At 43.3% G+C, this 17417-nt stretch overlaps 1 protein-coding gene and 1 long non-coding RNA gene across 11 annotated transcripts in view; one reads left to right on the forward strand and one right to left on the reverse strand.

Moving 5' to 3' along the window:
* The first annotated feature begins 315 nt into the window (after positions 1–315).
* On the forward strand, positions 316–4412 carry LOC122241256. The gene is made up of 3 exons (XR_006221290.1): positions 316–867; positions 3595–3783; positions 4259–4412. It is a non-coding gene; the product is annotated as an uncharacterized LOC122241256 (long non-coding RNA).
* Positions 2174–17417, reverse strand: part of TRIT1 (tRNA isopentenyltransferase 1) — a 43198-nt gene continuing 27954 nt past the window's right edge. For 7 of the 10 annotated variants that reach the window (XM_007077403.3, XM_042996718.1, XM_042996719.1 and 4 more), the window contains 10 exons: positions 15369–15467; positions 14518–14663; positions 11750–11892; positions 9892–10003; positions 9410–9522; positions 9085–9162; positions 6168–6277; positions 5714–5831; positions 3058–3254; positions 2174–2459 (listed from right to left, as the gene is read on the reverse strand). In XM_007077403.3, the coding sequence (XP_007077465.1) occupies positions 3085–3254; positions 5714–5831; positions 6168–6277; positions 9085–9162; positions 9410–9522; positions 9892–10003; positions 11750–11892; positions 14518–14663; positions 15369–15467 (1089 nt within the window). In that variant the 3' untranslated portion in view covers positions 2174–2459; positions 3058–3084. Of the gene's footprint in view, positions 2460–3057; positions 3255–5713; positions 5832–6167; positions 6278–9084; positions 9163–9409; positions 9523–9891; positions 10004–11749; positions 11893–14517; positions 14664–15368; positions 15468–17417 lie in introns of those variants that run through there. The other 3 variants (XM_042996725.1, XM_042996724.1, XR_006221289.1) reach the window with 3 other exon arrangements.

The following is a 17417-nucleotide window of genomic DNA, read 5'->3' on the forward strand; positions in this document are numbered from 1 at the left end:
TTCATCACCACTTCCAGTGGGGACATGTGGCTTCCTGCCTTGTTAGCTCCTGAAGTAGCTAATAAAAAACTGATTGGGAAAATTATACTATGTTCATTTAGTGTAAAGAACAACATGGGGTGGGGCGCCGGGGTGGCTCAGGTCATGATCTTGCAGTCTGAGTTCGAGCCCCGCGTCGGGCTCTGTGCTGACAGCCTGGAGCCTCTTCGGATTCTGTGTCTCCTTCTCTCTCTGCCCCTCCCCCGCTTGCGCTCTGTCTCTCCCAAAACCATTTTTAAAAATTCAAAAAAAAAAAAAAGGAACATGGGGTGGATACAAAGATAATTTCTTGGACTATAAAAAACTATTGAAATTCAAAGCAGTTAAAAATGGGTAAAGCTCAATAAAACTCAAGGGGCCCAAGGATATCCCACAGAGTGGGCAAGGAGGGAGAAGAGAAGCTGCCCAAGTCACGTGGAGAACCCCCGCTTTTCCAGGTCGCGCGCTACCATATCTGCAGGCCTGGGCTGACTCCTGCCCTAGTGTCCTGCTGTGCCACACCACGTGCCTCAGCACATGCCTTCCCCCAACACACGCGCACACTCCCCCGCACCAAGGCAGGGGCCGGCGGGGAGGTCCTCAGATTAGATTACTTGCTCTTACAGCAAGTGTCCTTTGTGTACACCCGCTGTAATTCTGTGATTATTTCATCAGTGTGGACCTGGATCACCCCTGTACCTCCTGAGTCTAGCAAAGCACCAAGCTTTGGGACATAGTAAGTCCCAGGGAACCTGCTGGCTGAAGGAATGGGCTGGCCATACCTCAAGAATTCCTCAGAGGCTGGTCTGGGCCTAAACACTGGCATCTGAATGAAGTTCAGTATACAAGGTAGGTGAACCCTGCTGGGGGTTAACTGGGGAACTCTCGGGTAGGTGGTTACGGCCCCAAACAAGAGACCTGCCAGCAGCAGCAGGAGAAATCCATGCACACCCGGATATTGCCAACAGGTAAGGTGACACATGAAGACAGTATGTGCTAAATGCTATCTTTTTGGGTAAGGGGAGGAAGAAAAGAATATATATTTGTATCTATTCATTTTTGCATTAAAAAAACTCGAGCTATAAGAAACTAATAAAGTAATTATGGATTGGGGGAGAAGGGGATAGAGACGGGAGTGAGATTTCTCAATGAATGTTTTTTTATACCATTTTAATTTTGGAACAAAATTTAGTGAAAAAGTTAAAACTTTTAAAAATTGTTAGAAGGGGGGGAAAAGGTAGGTGAGGCTATGGAGTTCAGCACTGTTTAAAAAAGTCAATCAAGTTCAATAGTTCTCTACCTTCTCCTCCTATGGAGGAGAGTTAGCACATGGCTAACCAAGACTTGCTTTTTTTTTTTTTAAGTTTATTTATGTTGGGGGGGGGGGGGCGGTGGGGGAGAGAGGGAAGGGCAGAGAGAGGGAGAGAGAGAATCCCAAGCAGGCTCCACACTGTCAGTGCAGAGCCAGACACGGGGCTCAAAACTCACGAACTATGAGATCATGACCTGAGCTGAGATCGAGAGTTGGACACTTAACCGACTGAGCCACACAGCCACCCCAAGAACTGCTTTTAAGGTCCAGCAGAAATGCTCCTTCTTTCACCACCCCTTCCCCTCCGAAGTGCAATTCTACACACCTCTTATGGCCTTTAGATATTCTCTTCCCTAGACTGGTTGTTTGTACAGTATGAACAAAGCTCCCTGAAAGCAAGAATGACGTCTCATTTTATCTCTGTATTCCCTCTAGCCTCACATATGGCAGATTCTTAACAAATAAAATATTACTTGAGTGGAGTTACTGCTTAATGGATACGCCTTGTTTGGGGTGATGAAAAAGTTTTAGAAACAGAGGTGACTGTTTTATAGCATTGTGAACATAATGTTGCTGAACTGTAAACACAAACATACTTAATTTTATACTAAATACATACATATACTCAACGTTGCTGGAAATCACAAATCTTCAATAAAAGACCCTCTCCAGAGGTCTTCCAGGAATATACTAAGTGCTCAATAAACATTTGCTAAATAATGAATAGACAGCACGAACATATGAAGGATGTCAAGACTGAGAAAAGGCTATCATGTTGATAACACAGCCTACTGTGTATAAACTAGACATGGAATATACATTTTTTAAGCACTAAAGAGACTCTTGGGAACTTTTTCTTTATTTAACTTTCAAAAAATATATAGACTCCTAAGCCAATAGAAAGACAGTAGTGACAGTAATTATCACCAGGAAGAGTGCAACAAATGTTGAAGTCTTTAGTTTTCAAGCACCACATCACGACCACCTCCTTCTCTCCTTCTCTGTGGAATTCCAAGAACTGGTCGAGTTCACTTAATCTTCTCACTGGGGCTGGTCCTTTCCTGCCATTCACTCAAATCCAGAACTCCTGATCTGTGGCTCACAAGACTTCCTTCATCTATAAAAGTATCTGGAAAGGAGATATTTTTAGCCAGAGTCAGGGACATAAAAACTTCTTTCTAAAGGGATATAGGGAATTCAGTGTTCATTACCAGAAAGATCCTCAAGTATAAAAAAGTACAATCTGCACCTCTTTTAAAAATAGAACCTTTAAGGTTAAAAGGGGAAAAAAAATCCCTTCCCAAAATCATCATTACCAGACACACCAGCCAAACAAGAAGCTAACAAGACCTGCTGTTTCCATGACAGAGAACGTGAGACTTTAAAACTACACCACAGGGGCGCCTGGGTGGCTCAGTAGGTTGAGCGAACGACTTCGGCTCAGGTCACGATCTCGCCCCGAGTCGAGCCCCGAGTCGGGCTCTGGGCTGACAACTCAGAGCCTGGAGCCTGTTTCAGATTCTGTGTCTCCCTCTCTCTGACCCTCCCCCGTTCATACTCTGTTTCTCTCTGTCTCAAAAATAAATAAACGTTAAAAAAAAAAATTAAAAAAACAAAAACAAAAACTACACCACAGAAGAAAAAAAATGGTGGGGGCTTTCTGCATAGCACTCCTCAGCCCAGACGGGGACACAGACATAACCCTCCCTCCTGAACTGGATCCCTACCTGTGCAAAGGCTCCGGGACATGTCTCTTAAACACTGGATTTCAGCTCTTTCTCATTCTGCTCTGGGGATCCTTTCTCTTTAAGCTCTTTGTCACAGTCTGGAGAAATACTCTGATTTTCTATTGCAGTGACAGCATCTGAGTCCAATCTTCTTCTTTTCTTCAGCTGGTGCAAGTGGGATTTGGATTTTATATGTGCTGAGACAAAACGATAACAACAACAAAAAAACAATTCATTAGAACTTTCTAAATTTTTTTTTAAGGTTTATTTATTTTTGGGAGACAGAGCAGGCATGCGGGAGGGGCAGAGAGCGAGGGAGACAACAGAATCTGAAGCAGGCTCCAGGCTCTGAGCTGTCAGTACAGAGCCCAATACGGAGCTTGAACTTGCGAACCCCAAGATCATGACCTCGTGACCGGAGCCGAAGTTGGATGCTTAACCAACTGAGCCACCCAGGTGCCCCTCCTTAGAACTTTCTAGAATCAATCCTAGAAGCATAAGAATTAACTATACAATCCTTTTCTTTAACAATAACAGGATCAACACATGTGCTGGTATAGCTGCTTAGCATTTTTAAGGGAAGCATCAAGCATACCCTGCTGGGTCCTTTATTTACATCACTAATCCTCACAGCAATCTTGCAGGACGGTATTATTCAGCTCATTTGATACAGGACAAAACTGAAGTTCACAGAGGACTTACATTTTGTCCAAGGACACATAGCAGGTAAGTTCTTCGGCTCATCTATAGCTCAAAAAGAGCCCCAATTTTCCAGATTCGGGGCTGTAGATGCACTTTTCCAGCATGGGGCTTCCTGTTACAGATACATTACCTTTCCACTCACTCAGCTAAAAATGCCAAATCCAGGTCCTTGTCTGCATCAGCCCCCGAGCACCCAGAGCTGTCCTTTCCACTTCTTCCCTGCTCACACACATTGCCCTCCTGGTCTGACATCCCCATGCCTGGGTCAGATAAGCCATTCGAATGACTAACTCACAAGCCTCACATTCTCCAAGCACACAATGCTCCAGAGAGATAACGGGAAGCATTCTTCTCTGACGATCCCTTTGGAGAGTCCACAGAAGCAGTAAAGCTGAAAGGCCACTGCTTCCTGGTATCAATCTCTGACCTCTCACCCCAAAGACTGTTCCCACCCTCTAACTAACTCATACAACCTTCTTTTTATTTTTTCTTTTTCAAGGAAATCTTATTTGGAAGCATTTGAAAAGAAGATGACTAGATTAAATGCTCTTTGATATATATTAAAAACATCATTTTAAAGGTTTTGGAGCAAAAAAAAAAAAAAAAAGTAAAGAAGAGGTTAGAAGTCAAAGAAAAGTTTATGTGGGGGAAAAAGTCAGCTTTATTCTCCAGCTAGAGCCTAAGGCAAAAAAAGTGGGGGGAGGCGGGCTTCTGGCCTGGCTCTCCACGGCAGCAGGGGATGGGAGCAAGGACTTGACAGATGGCACTATAGAAGGGCTCACACAAGCTAAGCTCACAAAAGGCTCACAAATGTTGCTTCTTTAAGGCTATCCCTGAAGGACATTCGACAAATCGAACCACTAAGTTTCCTTTAGAAAAAACAATCAGACACTCTCTTTCTCTTCCCCTTTCATCATTATAAACCAACGACAATCGAGGCTTCTTCTGCCGCTTGAGCAAATCACAGCCATCCCCAGTCTCTGACAATGGCGTTCATTTTGCCAGCGTTACCAGTTAATAGAAGTAATCATTCTGTTGGTTGGAATGAGGAGAAAACCCCATTTCTATGAGAATCCCATGCAAGGCAGTACTCGGAACAGAAGGATTCCAGCCACTGGGTATAGTACAAGCCCTACTGTGCTCAAAAGGAGTGAGCTTTAAACCAGTTTCCAAATACAGTGTGAGCTGAAGGCTTGGAGGCCCCGGGCCTTTGTGGGCTCTGACCGGAGGACCAGAGGAATCGGACAGGGGAGTGCGGGTGTGAATCTGTGGCAGAGGTGGATCCAGGCTCTGAGAGGGAAAGAGAGCTTTAGGGCAGGGCCGCCGCTGGGTGGTCATGAGTGCCTTGAAAGAAGACAGCACCCTTTGATCACCGATCACCATCTTTATCCGTGTGGGACAGTCAGCTGCCACCGCTCCTCTCAACACTCTCCATCACAGGCTCAGCATCACCACAGCTTCAACACAATACCCTAACAGTTACCAAAGAGACCCTGCTTGCAAAGGGTGTACTCAGGAGGAGCACGTCCTCCCGCCTCCCCACAGCTGGCTCTGCGTCTGGGTCTCCTGGGTGAGTTGGCTGGCTTCCCTTATACTCCTACCTCACCCGCACTGAGGTCTAAACATGAAGGGCCCAGAAACTCCTAGGAGGTAGGATCAGGAAAGTCAAAGGAGCTCTGGAAAGTTAACTGCAGTCCCCTCAGTATAAAATATCTACTCTAGCTGAAGTTGGAGGGCATACGACCTTCCTTTAAAATTCAGAATACACAGATAACTCTCCCACAGATATGGGAAAGTGTCCATGAAATTTGAGTACTTAGGCTCTTAGAGGAATCTGGCCGTCCCTTTATTAATAAGCAGACCCCAGCATTCAACCTACCAAAGACCTTAAATTGCATGAAGTCACTGTGAACCACCCTTAACAGATGTCTCCATGCCCTTCCCCAGACTCTACCTGCCCATTCACGGTCCCCAATGATGATTCGATCACAGAGGTCACACATGTGATAACTTCTCTTGTTCTCCATTTCATTGCATGGCATCTTTACTGGAGCAGCTAGAGGCTTGTGGCCCTGAAAGAACGGGGTTGGGGGAGTGGGGGAGATGGGGGGAAAAGCAACTGAATCAAAGAGATTTGGATGTTATTCTCTGATATTAAGGGGAGTGGGATTTTCCCAAGATTCCTTTTTCTCATTCCAGAGAGCAGGTAGATATGACGGACAGATTTTAGCAACAACCTTTCTAAATGTGAAAGCAGAAACACAGCCTCCAGGGATCTAAAAGCAGCTAGCGCTTCTGCTCTATTCCATGGAAAAGAAAACTTGGTTCCCTGACATACCAACAAAGGTGCCAGCTGAGGAAAGCCCTCTGAAAGCCAGACAAAAGGCAGTACTGTGATTAATAATCACCTGGATGAAACTCTGCACGATTTCAAGAGCAGGTTCAAGAACAGATTCCTCCCACTTCGAGACATCAGATACTTCTAAGCCATAGACTGGGGGGACACTGGGACCAGGTCCTAATAATGACAAAGAGAAGACGTGACAGGTCAGCCTCTGACACCCAATCCATTCTGTGCCCAGGACTCCAGAATCCTCAAGAGAAATATATGGAGCCAAAGGAATAAACATGCTGACCATGCCATCCATTCTAACCAGAAATATGAACAAACAGCTACATGCAATTCAAAAATGACCTAGAAGGCTCACTGATCTGTAGTCAACAAGTCTAGCTGTATAATCCAGACTTCCAGAGACAGGATCTTCCAGATCAGTCAGAAAAACAGAATGGAGTAATAGCTCTAGTGATATAAAGACAGCACGTCACAGGAGTAAATAAACTAACAGCTTGAAGTAAATGCCTGTTCTAAGTTCCCTATCATCTTACAGTGATGTTGCTCTTGTGGCAAGAGAGTTCAAAGCTTTCTTGAGGAACAGGCACTAGTCTCGGGTTTGTATATATTCCCTCAGCAGTACGGCATTCATGAAACTCATTGACACCATACCGATAATCGGGGACAGGGAACAGAAGAATTATCAGCCAATGAGCCACTAAATCTGAAAACTAGAAAGCCTTGAAATTGAACTAGTTGAGCCCCTTTCTTTTAGGAAACAGATCTACAGGAGTATTCAAGAAAACATCCTTTGGTAAACACTTCTGAATGGAGAGGAGACTGGAGACCGCCTAGGGTACAGCTACAGGCGTTTCATCCACTGGAGCCAACCATGTTAGGTCTCCGCTGGTAGCCTCCCCCATCTATAGACACACCACATTGCCTTCCACCGCTAGGTTAAGTCAGTTGCCTAAAGGCAAAGAGCATCTCCCCATGGACAAAAACATCAAAGTCCTTAGGATGCCAACGGCTGGCAGGTGCTGGCCTTTTGATTGTGCCAACCACAAATAAGATTCTTCATAAAATGGCCTGGGCTGCACCTGCCACCACACGGAAAGGTGAGACCAGGAGGGTGCAGGCAGCATCCACAGCACACCTGGCCTTGGCTAAGCTCTGCACCTGTTTTCAGGCCACTCTATATTTTCCTTTCCCCTCTGAGTCCTTTGTTGGGCTTCTGTGCCCTGTCTAAGCACCTTTCAACAAGTTCTCGGCTCCCAGCTGCTATTTCTGGCTTGGGTCCAAGGCCAAGTTGGGGCAGGGAAGTCCCTCTGGCTTCTTGCCAGAACCATATCCCCGCAGACTAGCCCCGGCCAATCACACTCAGCTCCTGGTTTACAAGGCAGCTGCGCCTTTCACTCTAGCACCAGGACTGTGCCGACATACACATGAATGAGGAATGGGCAGATGATGCTCTGGGCCATCAATCCCTCCGGACTCAGAGATGGGGGAGTTACTGTGGCTTTACCACAGGAGGAAGTTTCAAATCATTACAAAAAAACATCTTTTGTTACAGATTAATTGTTAGCCCTGGGGAGAAGAGAAGCTGCATTAGAAATCTGTAGTAGTGAGTGTCCGTTGACGCAATTCAATTTCAATTTTAGCTGAAGCAAAGAATTCACCTATCTAAAAGGTCATGCAGAGAAAACAGGGTAAGGAGAAGGAAGTATATAGAGCTTGATGGTGCCAGAACTATGCTAGAGAGGTCTGGCAGAGAGCAAGAGCAGGAGAAAGAACTGTAGCGATCGGTGGTCAACAACATGGACCAAGGTGCTTGTGTTCAGAGACACTAAAGAGCAGAGCGGAGGCCTCAGCTGTTCTTATCTATAACTGAAAGCAGAAGTCTAATGGCAAAAGGTAAACGGGATGATTTAGAAGCATATTTAAAAAGTGCCTATAAGATAGAGTTGGTGTTTCACTGGTATTCAATCTCTTTTAAATCAATCTCCATTTGGCTCATAACCACACCATTTCTTACCTGAGGCCCAATACCAATGCTGTCTAGCTAAAGTTATAGCTACAGGAAACAAGAAGAGTGCTATGAAGTACAGTGTGTGTGTGGCGGGGGGGGGGGGGGGGGGGGGGGGGGGGGGGAGGGGGTCAGGCCTGCATTCAATACAGCTTATTCAGCTGGCAGGTTTTTGGCAAGATATTTAACTTCTCGAAGCCTCCATTTCCTTATCTGCAAAAATAAAAGAATCACACCTATCCCGCAGGCTCAGAAATATATGTTTAGCACCAAATTTAGCGTCAAGGACACAGAATAGGGTCAAATAAACAAGAATTTCCTTCCCTGTTCCTTAAAAGTGCTCTTCAACTGAAGCTAAGGCTGCAGCATTCTAAAGCACCACGTACCTGAAAATGAAGGCGATGCAGGGAGAGCTGGTGACGGTCTGACTCTACACTGCTCGTCTGGCCTAAGAACCATTTTTCTTTTTCTTTTTTTTAAAGTTTATTTATTTCTTGTAATCTCTACACCCAACATGGGGCCCAAACTCACGACCCCGAGATCAAGAGTCACATGCTCTTCTGACTGAGCCAGCTGGGTGCCCCAGAACCATTTTAATTAGGAGAGTGTTCCTATAGAAAGCTGACTGCACTTCAGGTACAAAATGTGAAGCTAAAATCAACCCTGAGCACCGACTCTGCTAAGATGTTGCTATTATGCTCTTGCCTGTTTTGCAGTCAACACCCATGTGTTCAAGGTGTAAGGCGGAACACATGGGAAACACATCTTTCCTCACTGGAAAGATTTAATTTGTTCTCTGAGACATTACAAAAAAGTATCCCTAGACAGTCATTTATGCGGTGGACCCTCCCCCAGATCAGGTCCCCAAGTCTTAGAACAGGTCCAGAAACTAAAGTTCCTTTTCCGGGCGAGGTGAGGACATCTATTGGAAACAGACCCAGGGGATAAGGAAAAACATGAGACTTACTATTCAAAAAGCGGTTTTTAACCCATCGGTTTTGCTTCCGGGCATATCTCTTGGTCACCTGTTTCAGAGACTCAATACCTGAAAGGCAAAGTAGATCTAAGAACCTGTAAGTTCTCACCCAGATGAAAGGCAAGCCCTCCCAGCCCAGAAGAAGAGAAAATGAACCATAGCAGCACACTGGAAGACACCTGGTAGACAAGAATCTCAGTTCTGAGCTGAAGGCCATTTGGGACTCTTCTGGCCTCAGCTCTTTCTCAGACCATACCAGCAGGATACTGTGGCACCCAAGGATGTCCAAGGCTAGGTTTAATGGAGGAATTCACACCTTTCTTTAGGAGCTGGTTACTGGTCTCTGGTGTGCATTTTCCCTCAGTGACCAGGTACTCATGAAATTCCTTGAAGCCAATGGATTGGAAGATACCATGTTGATAGTCCTGCCTGGGAATAGGAGAGCATCAGCAGATGAGCCATTGCATCTGAGAGCTAGCAGGGGCCTTGGAGAGGATCTAGCCATTTCATCTCATAGATGAGAAACCGAGACCCTGCCTCTCTAACCACCTTCCTCCACCCCACCCCGACCCGCACCAGCTCCCTGGTTAATTCCCTTGAAAATTAACTCCCGAGAATGTCTGACAGATTAGAAAGTGCAACTGTTAACAAGTACACCAAACCTCCTTCCAACAAACCTTGCCAATGCCAAGGACAAAGGCTAATAATAAACAAGTAGATCCAAAGCCAGTACATTTATGGTCTTTTGACCATAAGCAAGGGATGGAGAGTAGGTCAAAGTAATAGCCAAATCCTCACCTGTTTTCTGCAACTTTCTTCTGATTATAGCGCCTGTGAAAGTCTCTTAGTTCATCCAAGAGCCCAGCAGCAAGCATGTCATCCACTCTCTTATCCAAGCGCTCATCTAGAACTTCAATCAAATTAGCCCATCAACCAGCAAGTCTGTCACAGGTGCCCACTAGACACTTACACGATGAATGGACGGGCTGCCACGAAGAAGAACATTTGTTCAAGTGGAAGAAAGGGTTCACACTCCAAAGATTATAGAATAATTCATATTATTTTTATCATACTTAAGACTCTGCACTTCAATAAAACAGCCAGAATGAAGCACGTGTCTTATTATATAAAGAGAAGCATACAATTATAGCTATTAGGAAGGACAAATATTTTATTATGGAATGTGTATTCATTGTTTACTTTAGAGGCAGCTGTGAGACCCCTGGTTTACTCTTCTTACTTTTTTCCATTATATTTGTTACTCTAACTTGGTGTTATTTCACATTTAAGAACTTTCAGATAACACCTTGGGTAGGAACAAAAACTTTAATCCAAGCCCATCCGAGGTACACTGTGAACTACTGAGCCAGACAAAGGAGCAAAGGGTAAGGGGTCATAATCATTCAGATGTGGAGGTCAAAGACAGCTTCACTATGAGTGAAGTCAGATTCCATTATTTTATGCTGAACTGCAATACAGGTTTTAATTTTAAAAAATCCATTAAATATTATCTTTTTCTATAAACTGGCACCTGAGATTAATTTAACCACAAATTTTCATCATTTCCATCATGCTCTACATTATCTGCCATTGCTACTTCTCAGCCTGCAGTAACAGTAGCCTTTTTTCCTATCTTCCTAAAAAGTTTGCATTTATTAAGGACTTATCGCATGTTAAGCACATTCTGAGCACTTTGTGTGTATTATTTCATCTAATCTTCAATGAAGATGTATGTATTACTACTATTATTTTGTTATCATTATTTCTACTTTACAGAACAGAAAACTGAGGCACAGGAAGGTACACTAACTTGCCTTAAAATTCACATAGCCAGAAGATGGTGGAGCAGGGATCTGAATCCAGTCTGGCTCAGAGACTGTGCTTTTAATCGCTACACTATACTGTTCACATATACTAGACCTAGCTCATAGGTTACCTTTAAAAATGGGTCCCTGGATGCCCCCAGAAGAGTGCTCATCATCCCTTGTCTGTGGCCTCACAGCACTTTCTAGCCCAGCATTTATCACAATGTAGGATCTAGCTTGTTTGCACCCCGCTGGACTGGGAGCTCCTAAAAAACAGGCACTGTCTCATATTCATCTCTGAAATCCAAGTACTCTGCAGTGTACTTGACATTTCATTGAAAGCTTACTGAATGCTAGCTGGATGAAGTTAGTACTATCACAGGGCATGATCATCTTTAGCAAAAGAAAAGGAAACAAAACAAAAGAAACCCCATAATCAGGCTAGCTAACTGACTATCATACCCATTTCTCAGGCCTGCTGCTTCTAGAATAATCAGTGATACAACCTCCATCCAGCCAATCCAGGGAGTCAGACCTCCTACTACAGAGCCTTCCTTCTCTTTCTCTTCAGACCTTCCCTGGATGGCAGTCTCGTACTCACGCCACCATCTCATCTTATCCAGCCTCGCTATCTTAGCCTACTGCCAGCGCTATCCTTCTTTCCATTCCAGACAGACACCCAGGGGAAGGGAACAAAGTACCTCATTAAGTCAATGAATAATGGTAATTAAATGAATAGCTAACACTTGTTTAGTGCTTATTACGAGCCACTCATGGTTCTAAGTATTTTCTACATAGTAATATAATAAGCTCTATCTCAGATGGACTCTAAGGCATCAAAGGGCTTTTACCTGTCTGGTCAGCATGAAGCCAGAGGATGCAAAGGTTAGGGAACTTCAGAGGGCCTCCAAGGGGACCACCACCTTCCTCTGAGTGTTGACGATGAAGAAATTCACTATGAGAGATTCCCGTTTCTTCAAACACTTGCAAGCTCCTAAGTCATTTAAAAGGGGGGAGGGCACACCCATAAAAACCATTAGAAAATACTGATTCTCAAGTGAAACAAGGAAAGAGGCTATTTATTACAGAACACTTTCATTGCATAAGCTCCCAAAGCCATGCAGGAATCCTGGGACTCCTGGGTGGCTCAGTCGGTTAAGCATCCATCTTCGGCTCAGGTCATGATCTTGCGGTTGATGAGTCTGAGCCCCGAGTCTGGCTCTGTGCTGACAGCTCAGAGCCTGGAGCCTGCTTCAGATTCTGCGTTTCCCTCTTTCTGGCCCTCCCCCCACTCATGCTCTGTCTCTCTCTCTCTCTCAAAAATAAATAAACATTAAAAATATTTAAAAAAAAGAAACCATGCTAAAGAAAACTTAAGATAAAGTAAGAATAATACTATTCTTCCAAACATACTAAATTAACCTTTCTGAAATCAGTTAGGTTCAGAAACAACAGGCTTCTTCTACACAGATAGAATGGGACTCACTCACCCTCAGGTAAGCAGTAAAAGAGCTTATTTGGGAGACTGTTACAAGCCAACAAGCCCAGTCTCGCTGGGATGCCTTTCCCACAGTTACAAAAGTATGTTGTATATCCAGCTCATCAACTTTCTTTTTAAATATGTCTAAAGTTAATGAAGAACACGTCTAACTAATTTAGTACTCTACTAGCACAAAGATCATTGAAGAAAGAACTCACATGCTTATTCTTAAGCTACCATCCAGCCTGTCCGTATCTATTATGTTATGCAGCACTAAGTAATTTAACTCTCAAATTTATACTCTACCACTCTGGGTGATTGCAACATATTAGCTTGAAAGTGATCCTTCCCTTCCTGACCCAATTCCACTTGTGTGAAATTCTGACACAAGAATAGAGACCCCTTGCCTTTCCATACCATGGTCACTCAAAGAGGACTTATGAGGGAAAATATGTAGTAACAGATAATCTCACTTAGCTGGAGATTAGAATATAGTCTCAAACTAAAAGATGAAAAGTCTTCCAGTCCTCTCTAAAGAAGAGACTCTAGAGCTCTTGATTAGAACCTATTGACTCTTACTAAGACACAATTCTCAACTCATTACTAGTTTAGAAGTAGCAAAATGAGGAGACGTGATAAGAAAACTGATTAATAAAAGGAGAGGATAATAAAGACCAACCTCTAGGATTATGTCATAAAATAATATAAAAATGAATGTTCATCATAATATTTCCGTTTTCCAAAAATGTTTGAAAGATTTCTATTAAAATGCTTTAAAATAAAATGTTTGGATACTGAAAGTATAAACTTCATTTATCTAGAATGTGCATTACCAAGGGAGCAAAAACCTTAGATATTACAATGATGTGTGACACTTCAAGGGGTACCATACCTGAAGAAATATTATTCTTTAGTATTGAATTTCATGGAGGGCAGGGAGGCACAATTAGAAAAAAATTTCTAAAAAAGCTCTAGATGTGTTGGGAGTGGTGGGAGATAATGAAAAAAGGATTAACACTGATCTAGGGGTGCCTGGGTGGCTCAGCCGGTTAAGCATCTGACTCTTGATTTTGGCTCAGGTAAAGACCTCAGTTTGTGAGATCAAGCCCCATGTTAGGCTCTATGCTGACAGTGCAAAGCCTGCTTGGGATTCTCTCTCTCCCTCTCTCTCTGCCGCTCCCCTGCTTGCGCATGCACACGTGTGCATGCACGCTCTCTCAAATTAAATTAAAAAACATTTTGGGGGCACCTGGGTGGCTCAGTCGGTTAAGCGTCCGACTTCGGCTCAGGTCATGATCTCGCGGTTTGTGAGTTCGAGTCCTGCATCGGGCTCTGTGCTGACAGCTCAGAGCCTGGAGCCTGCTTCAGATTCTGTGTCTCCCTCTCTCTCTGCCCCTTCCCACTCACGCTCTATCTCTGTCTCTTAGAAATAAATAAATGTAAAAAAAAAATTTTTTTTTTAATTAAAAAACATTTTTAAAAAATCCCTATCAATACCATATGTTGTTACATTTAATCTGTATAACCAATCATCCATATAGTAGGTCCTTCGTTAGATCCTCTACCCTGTCAGATATGGTATCATTTCCAACACTGCAAAAAAAATAAACCTAACACATGAAGCTGCAATTTCAAAACAACCTAAGAAAACATGACCTTATGAGTTCATTCACCACCTCTCTCTTTCCTTCAAGAAAGCCTCCATATGTAAAGGTGAGCTGGTCCAGGAGATGGTTTATAAAATCCACCTCCCATTGGGAAAGCTGCTGGGGCAAAACTCAGCATTGCACAATTAATTATGAAACTCAAATCACAATGTAAACCAATTGCATGCCAGAAAAAATTTACATGAAAACTGCTATACAAGGGGAGATCAAATAGAAAATGAAGCACGATTACATAGGTCCTAGGGAAAACTCTATTGTACTATACATTTTAAATTAACAACAAAGTTGGGTGCAATTATTTATTGAGGGAGGGGAACTGAGGCAGTAACTGGGGGCCTCACAAACTGTGAGCTGGAACACACCAATCTCCACCAACTGCTGTTGCCAAAGCCCTCTCATTACCCAGGCACACGGAACGACTCATTGCCCAATTCCAGAGGGATTCAAAGTCAGTGGGCCCAGGCTTTCTTACCGGGCCACTTTGCGCTTGTCATGTGGGTGCAGCTTGGCAGCCATTTCTGGGTCCACCTGGCTTAAGCGTTTGTGGAGTGCATGGCCATCCTCCTTTTCAAGCTCTACTTTCCGGTCAGTCACTTTCTCAGTGTCCATCTCCTGGGGCTGTTAAAAGAAGATCTACAAGTAAATTTAATTTAACAGTTCAACAAGCACTGAGACAGTGTGTGTGTCAGGCACCTTGCTGGGAGTTGAGAATACAGAATAGAGAGAAATCAGAAGGTCCTGGCATATAGTGAGACAAAGACCATATAACAGAAAATTCCGATACACTGTGGTAGTGTTGTGAGGCTACAGCAAACAAAAGAGGACTTACTGCCTAGGGAAGTATTCAGGTACCTGCTTCCTCATCAGAAGTATAAACAGGAACCAGGGCTAACGCATCTGTATTAACATATCCATGAGTCTAGTCTTCTCAGCAAATGACCAGAGTGGACCAGAATTGCCTGCACATTACAGTTTGCAAAGTTCCACCCTATGCAATAGCATCTCCATTAGAAAGGTTAGTGTTGGACATCTCTCTGACATATAGTTACAGCCAAGAAATGCTGAGTCAGACTGATGTACTGTTAACTTACATGGAGATGCTAATTAATCCACAGAGAAGCATTTTTCCCACACACAGCCCTCACCCTCAGGCCACACCCCGCAGGAGCACACTTCACATATGGAGGTTGCACTTGCTTCAGAATATTAAGAAAATTAAGTTGCTGAGTATAAGAAATAAGCAAAAGTCAACCTTCCTCCCACTAAAATTAGCTGGCAAGAGGAACCCATTTCCTCAGTGACTTACAAGTGAACTAAACATACCTTAGTACTGACAAGAACTTTCCAGAGCAGAGCCTCAATGTAATAATTCGTTCCTCCCACGACAATAGGAATTTTGTCTCGGGCAAATATATCTTCAATGTGAACGTTAAGAAAGATTATCACAATATTTAATATCAAGAAGAGCATCCTGACTCACCTGAGAAGGAGGGTATTAGCAAGAAACCACACTCATTTATTCGTCTGGAGAACAGAGGGGAAAGGGTGGAAACCAAGATGAATGGATATCAGTCTTCACTGTTTCCCATGAGTTCTCAGAAGCATTTCCTATTAGTTCTAGGGGGTCTTGCATAAACCGGAGACAAATGCATGATGGTAATTCCTTCCAGTGCTAAAAATGTTTAGGCCTTGCTGCTAAAATTCAAAGCTTGCTTGGTATTCCAAATCAGTTTAATGAACACAAGCCCAAGGGCTCTCAGAGAACCGAGTGTCAGCTGCTCAGGAAGCCACCAAGGTGACGCCCATGGTGTGACTTTACCTTCTAAGGCAAAATACAAGCTGGTTTCTCTAAGCCATGGTTCTTGGACTCAGTCCCCACCATTATGTGGTAGTAATGCACATTTTGGCCACTTGAGATTCCACCAGATAAACTGAAAAGCATGGGTTCCAAAGATAAATAGATTTCAATGACCAGCTCCAACTCTCTGGCAAGTTACTCAGTTTTCTCACCTGTAAAATTCTCCAGAATTCTTCAGAGCATTAAATGTGACAAGGCATATAAATCCCCTACCACAATGCCTGAAATATTTGCTTTCAATTGAGTAAGTACTGAATTTACTTGAGCCTCTATTGTTTTTATATCCCTGCTACTTTGAATTCTTCTTTAGAATCTCTGTTGAGCAGATAATTATCTGCTTTATGAAGGGCTTTGCTTCTAAGGATAATTGATAAAGAGACTTTCAACCTAGACAAAGACTCATTTACATGCTTCTTCCCCCTGCCAGCCTGTCTGTGGGCACAGAGATAGATGACCTCTTTTCTATCAGAGGCCCACTAACCCCGAAGAGGCTGGGGTGGGGTGGGAAGAAAGCTGTTACCGATCAAGGATCATAAAGAAGAAACACTGTCTATTTGTTTTTTAAAAGAGAAATTCTATATTCCGCCTTTAAGCATAGGGAGCACACAATTACATAGTAACTGTAATAAAAATTCAAATATATAACATGATTAACAAAGGGAAAGGGAGCAAGGAAAGTAAAAAGAGAAGGGTAAAATGGTGAGATGCCAAAAAAAAGAGTGGAAAAGAGGGAGGGACATGGGATAGGTGACATTTGGTGGGGAAAGGTTTGACTTGTTTGCCCAAGCCATGAAACAATTGTGATTCTGGGCAAAACCCTTCTCCTCTCTGGGCCTCAGTATCTAATATCTTCACCTGCCCAATCAAGAAAGCTAACTAAGGGGGCACCTGGGTGGCTCAGTACGTTGGGCATCCGACTTCAGCTCAGGTACTGATCTCATGGTTTGTGGGTTCGAGCCCTGCGTCTGGTTTTGGGCCGACAGGTCAGAGTCTGGAGCCTGCTTCAGATTCTGTGTCTCCCTCTCTCTCTGCCCCCCACCCCTCCACTTATGCTCAGTCTCTCTCTCTCAAAAATAAATAAATAAAAACATTAAAAAAAAAAAAAAAAAAAGAAAGCTAACTAAGAATACTTCTTAAAGTACTTTCAGTTCTGACATTCTGTTTCTAAGTTCTTACCTTAACTCAGAAATCTCCATTCCTGTAAGTGATGTGATTAAGTCATCCCATGCTGCCCTATATGAAAACTCCATTTTCTATCAGTTCTTTCTGAACCAAACTGTCTTAAAGCAACAATGGACATTTGGTGATATGTTTTAATTTGCCAAGGTCTTTCATATACATTATCTCATCTGATACAATTGCCTTGTAAAGCAGGTAGAGCAAGAATTATTATCTGCATTTTAATCTCTGCCTATTTGATAGGCAAAAAAATATGATTTCATTATTTTGATTTGCATAGCCTTAACAGCAAGGGTAAGCCCTTTGTCATGTTTACCATTATTTATGCTTCTTCC

The sequence above is a fragment of the Panthera tigris genome, chromosome C1 (assembly GCF_018350195.1).
Source record: "Panthera tigris isolate Pti1 chromosome C1, P.tigris_Pti1_mat1.1, whole genome shotgun sequence".
NCBI classification, from domain to species: Eukaryota; Metazoa; Chordata; class Mammalia; order Carnivora; family Felidae; genus Panthera; species Panthera tigris.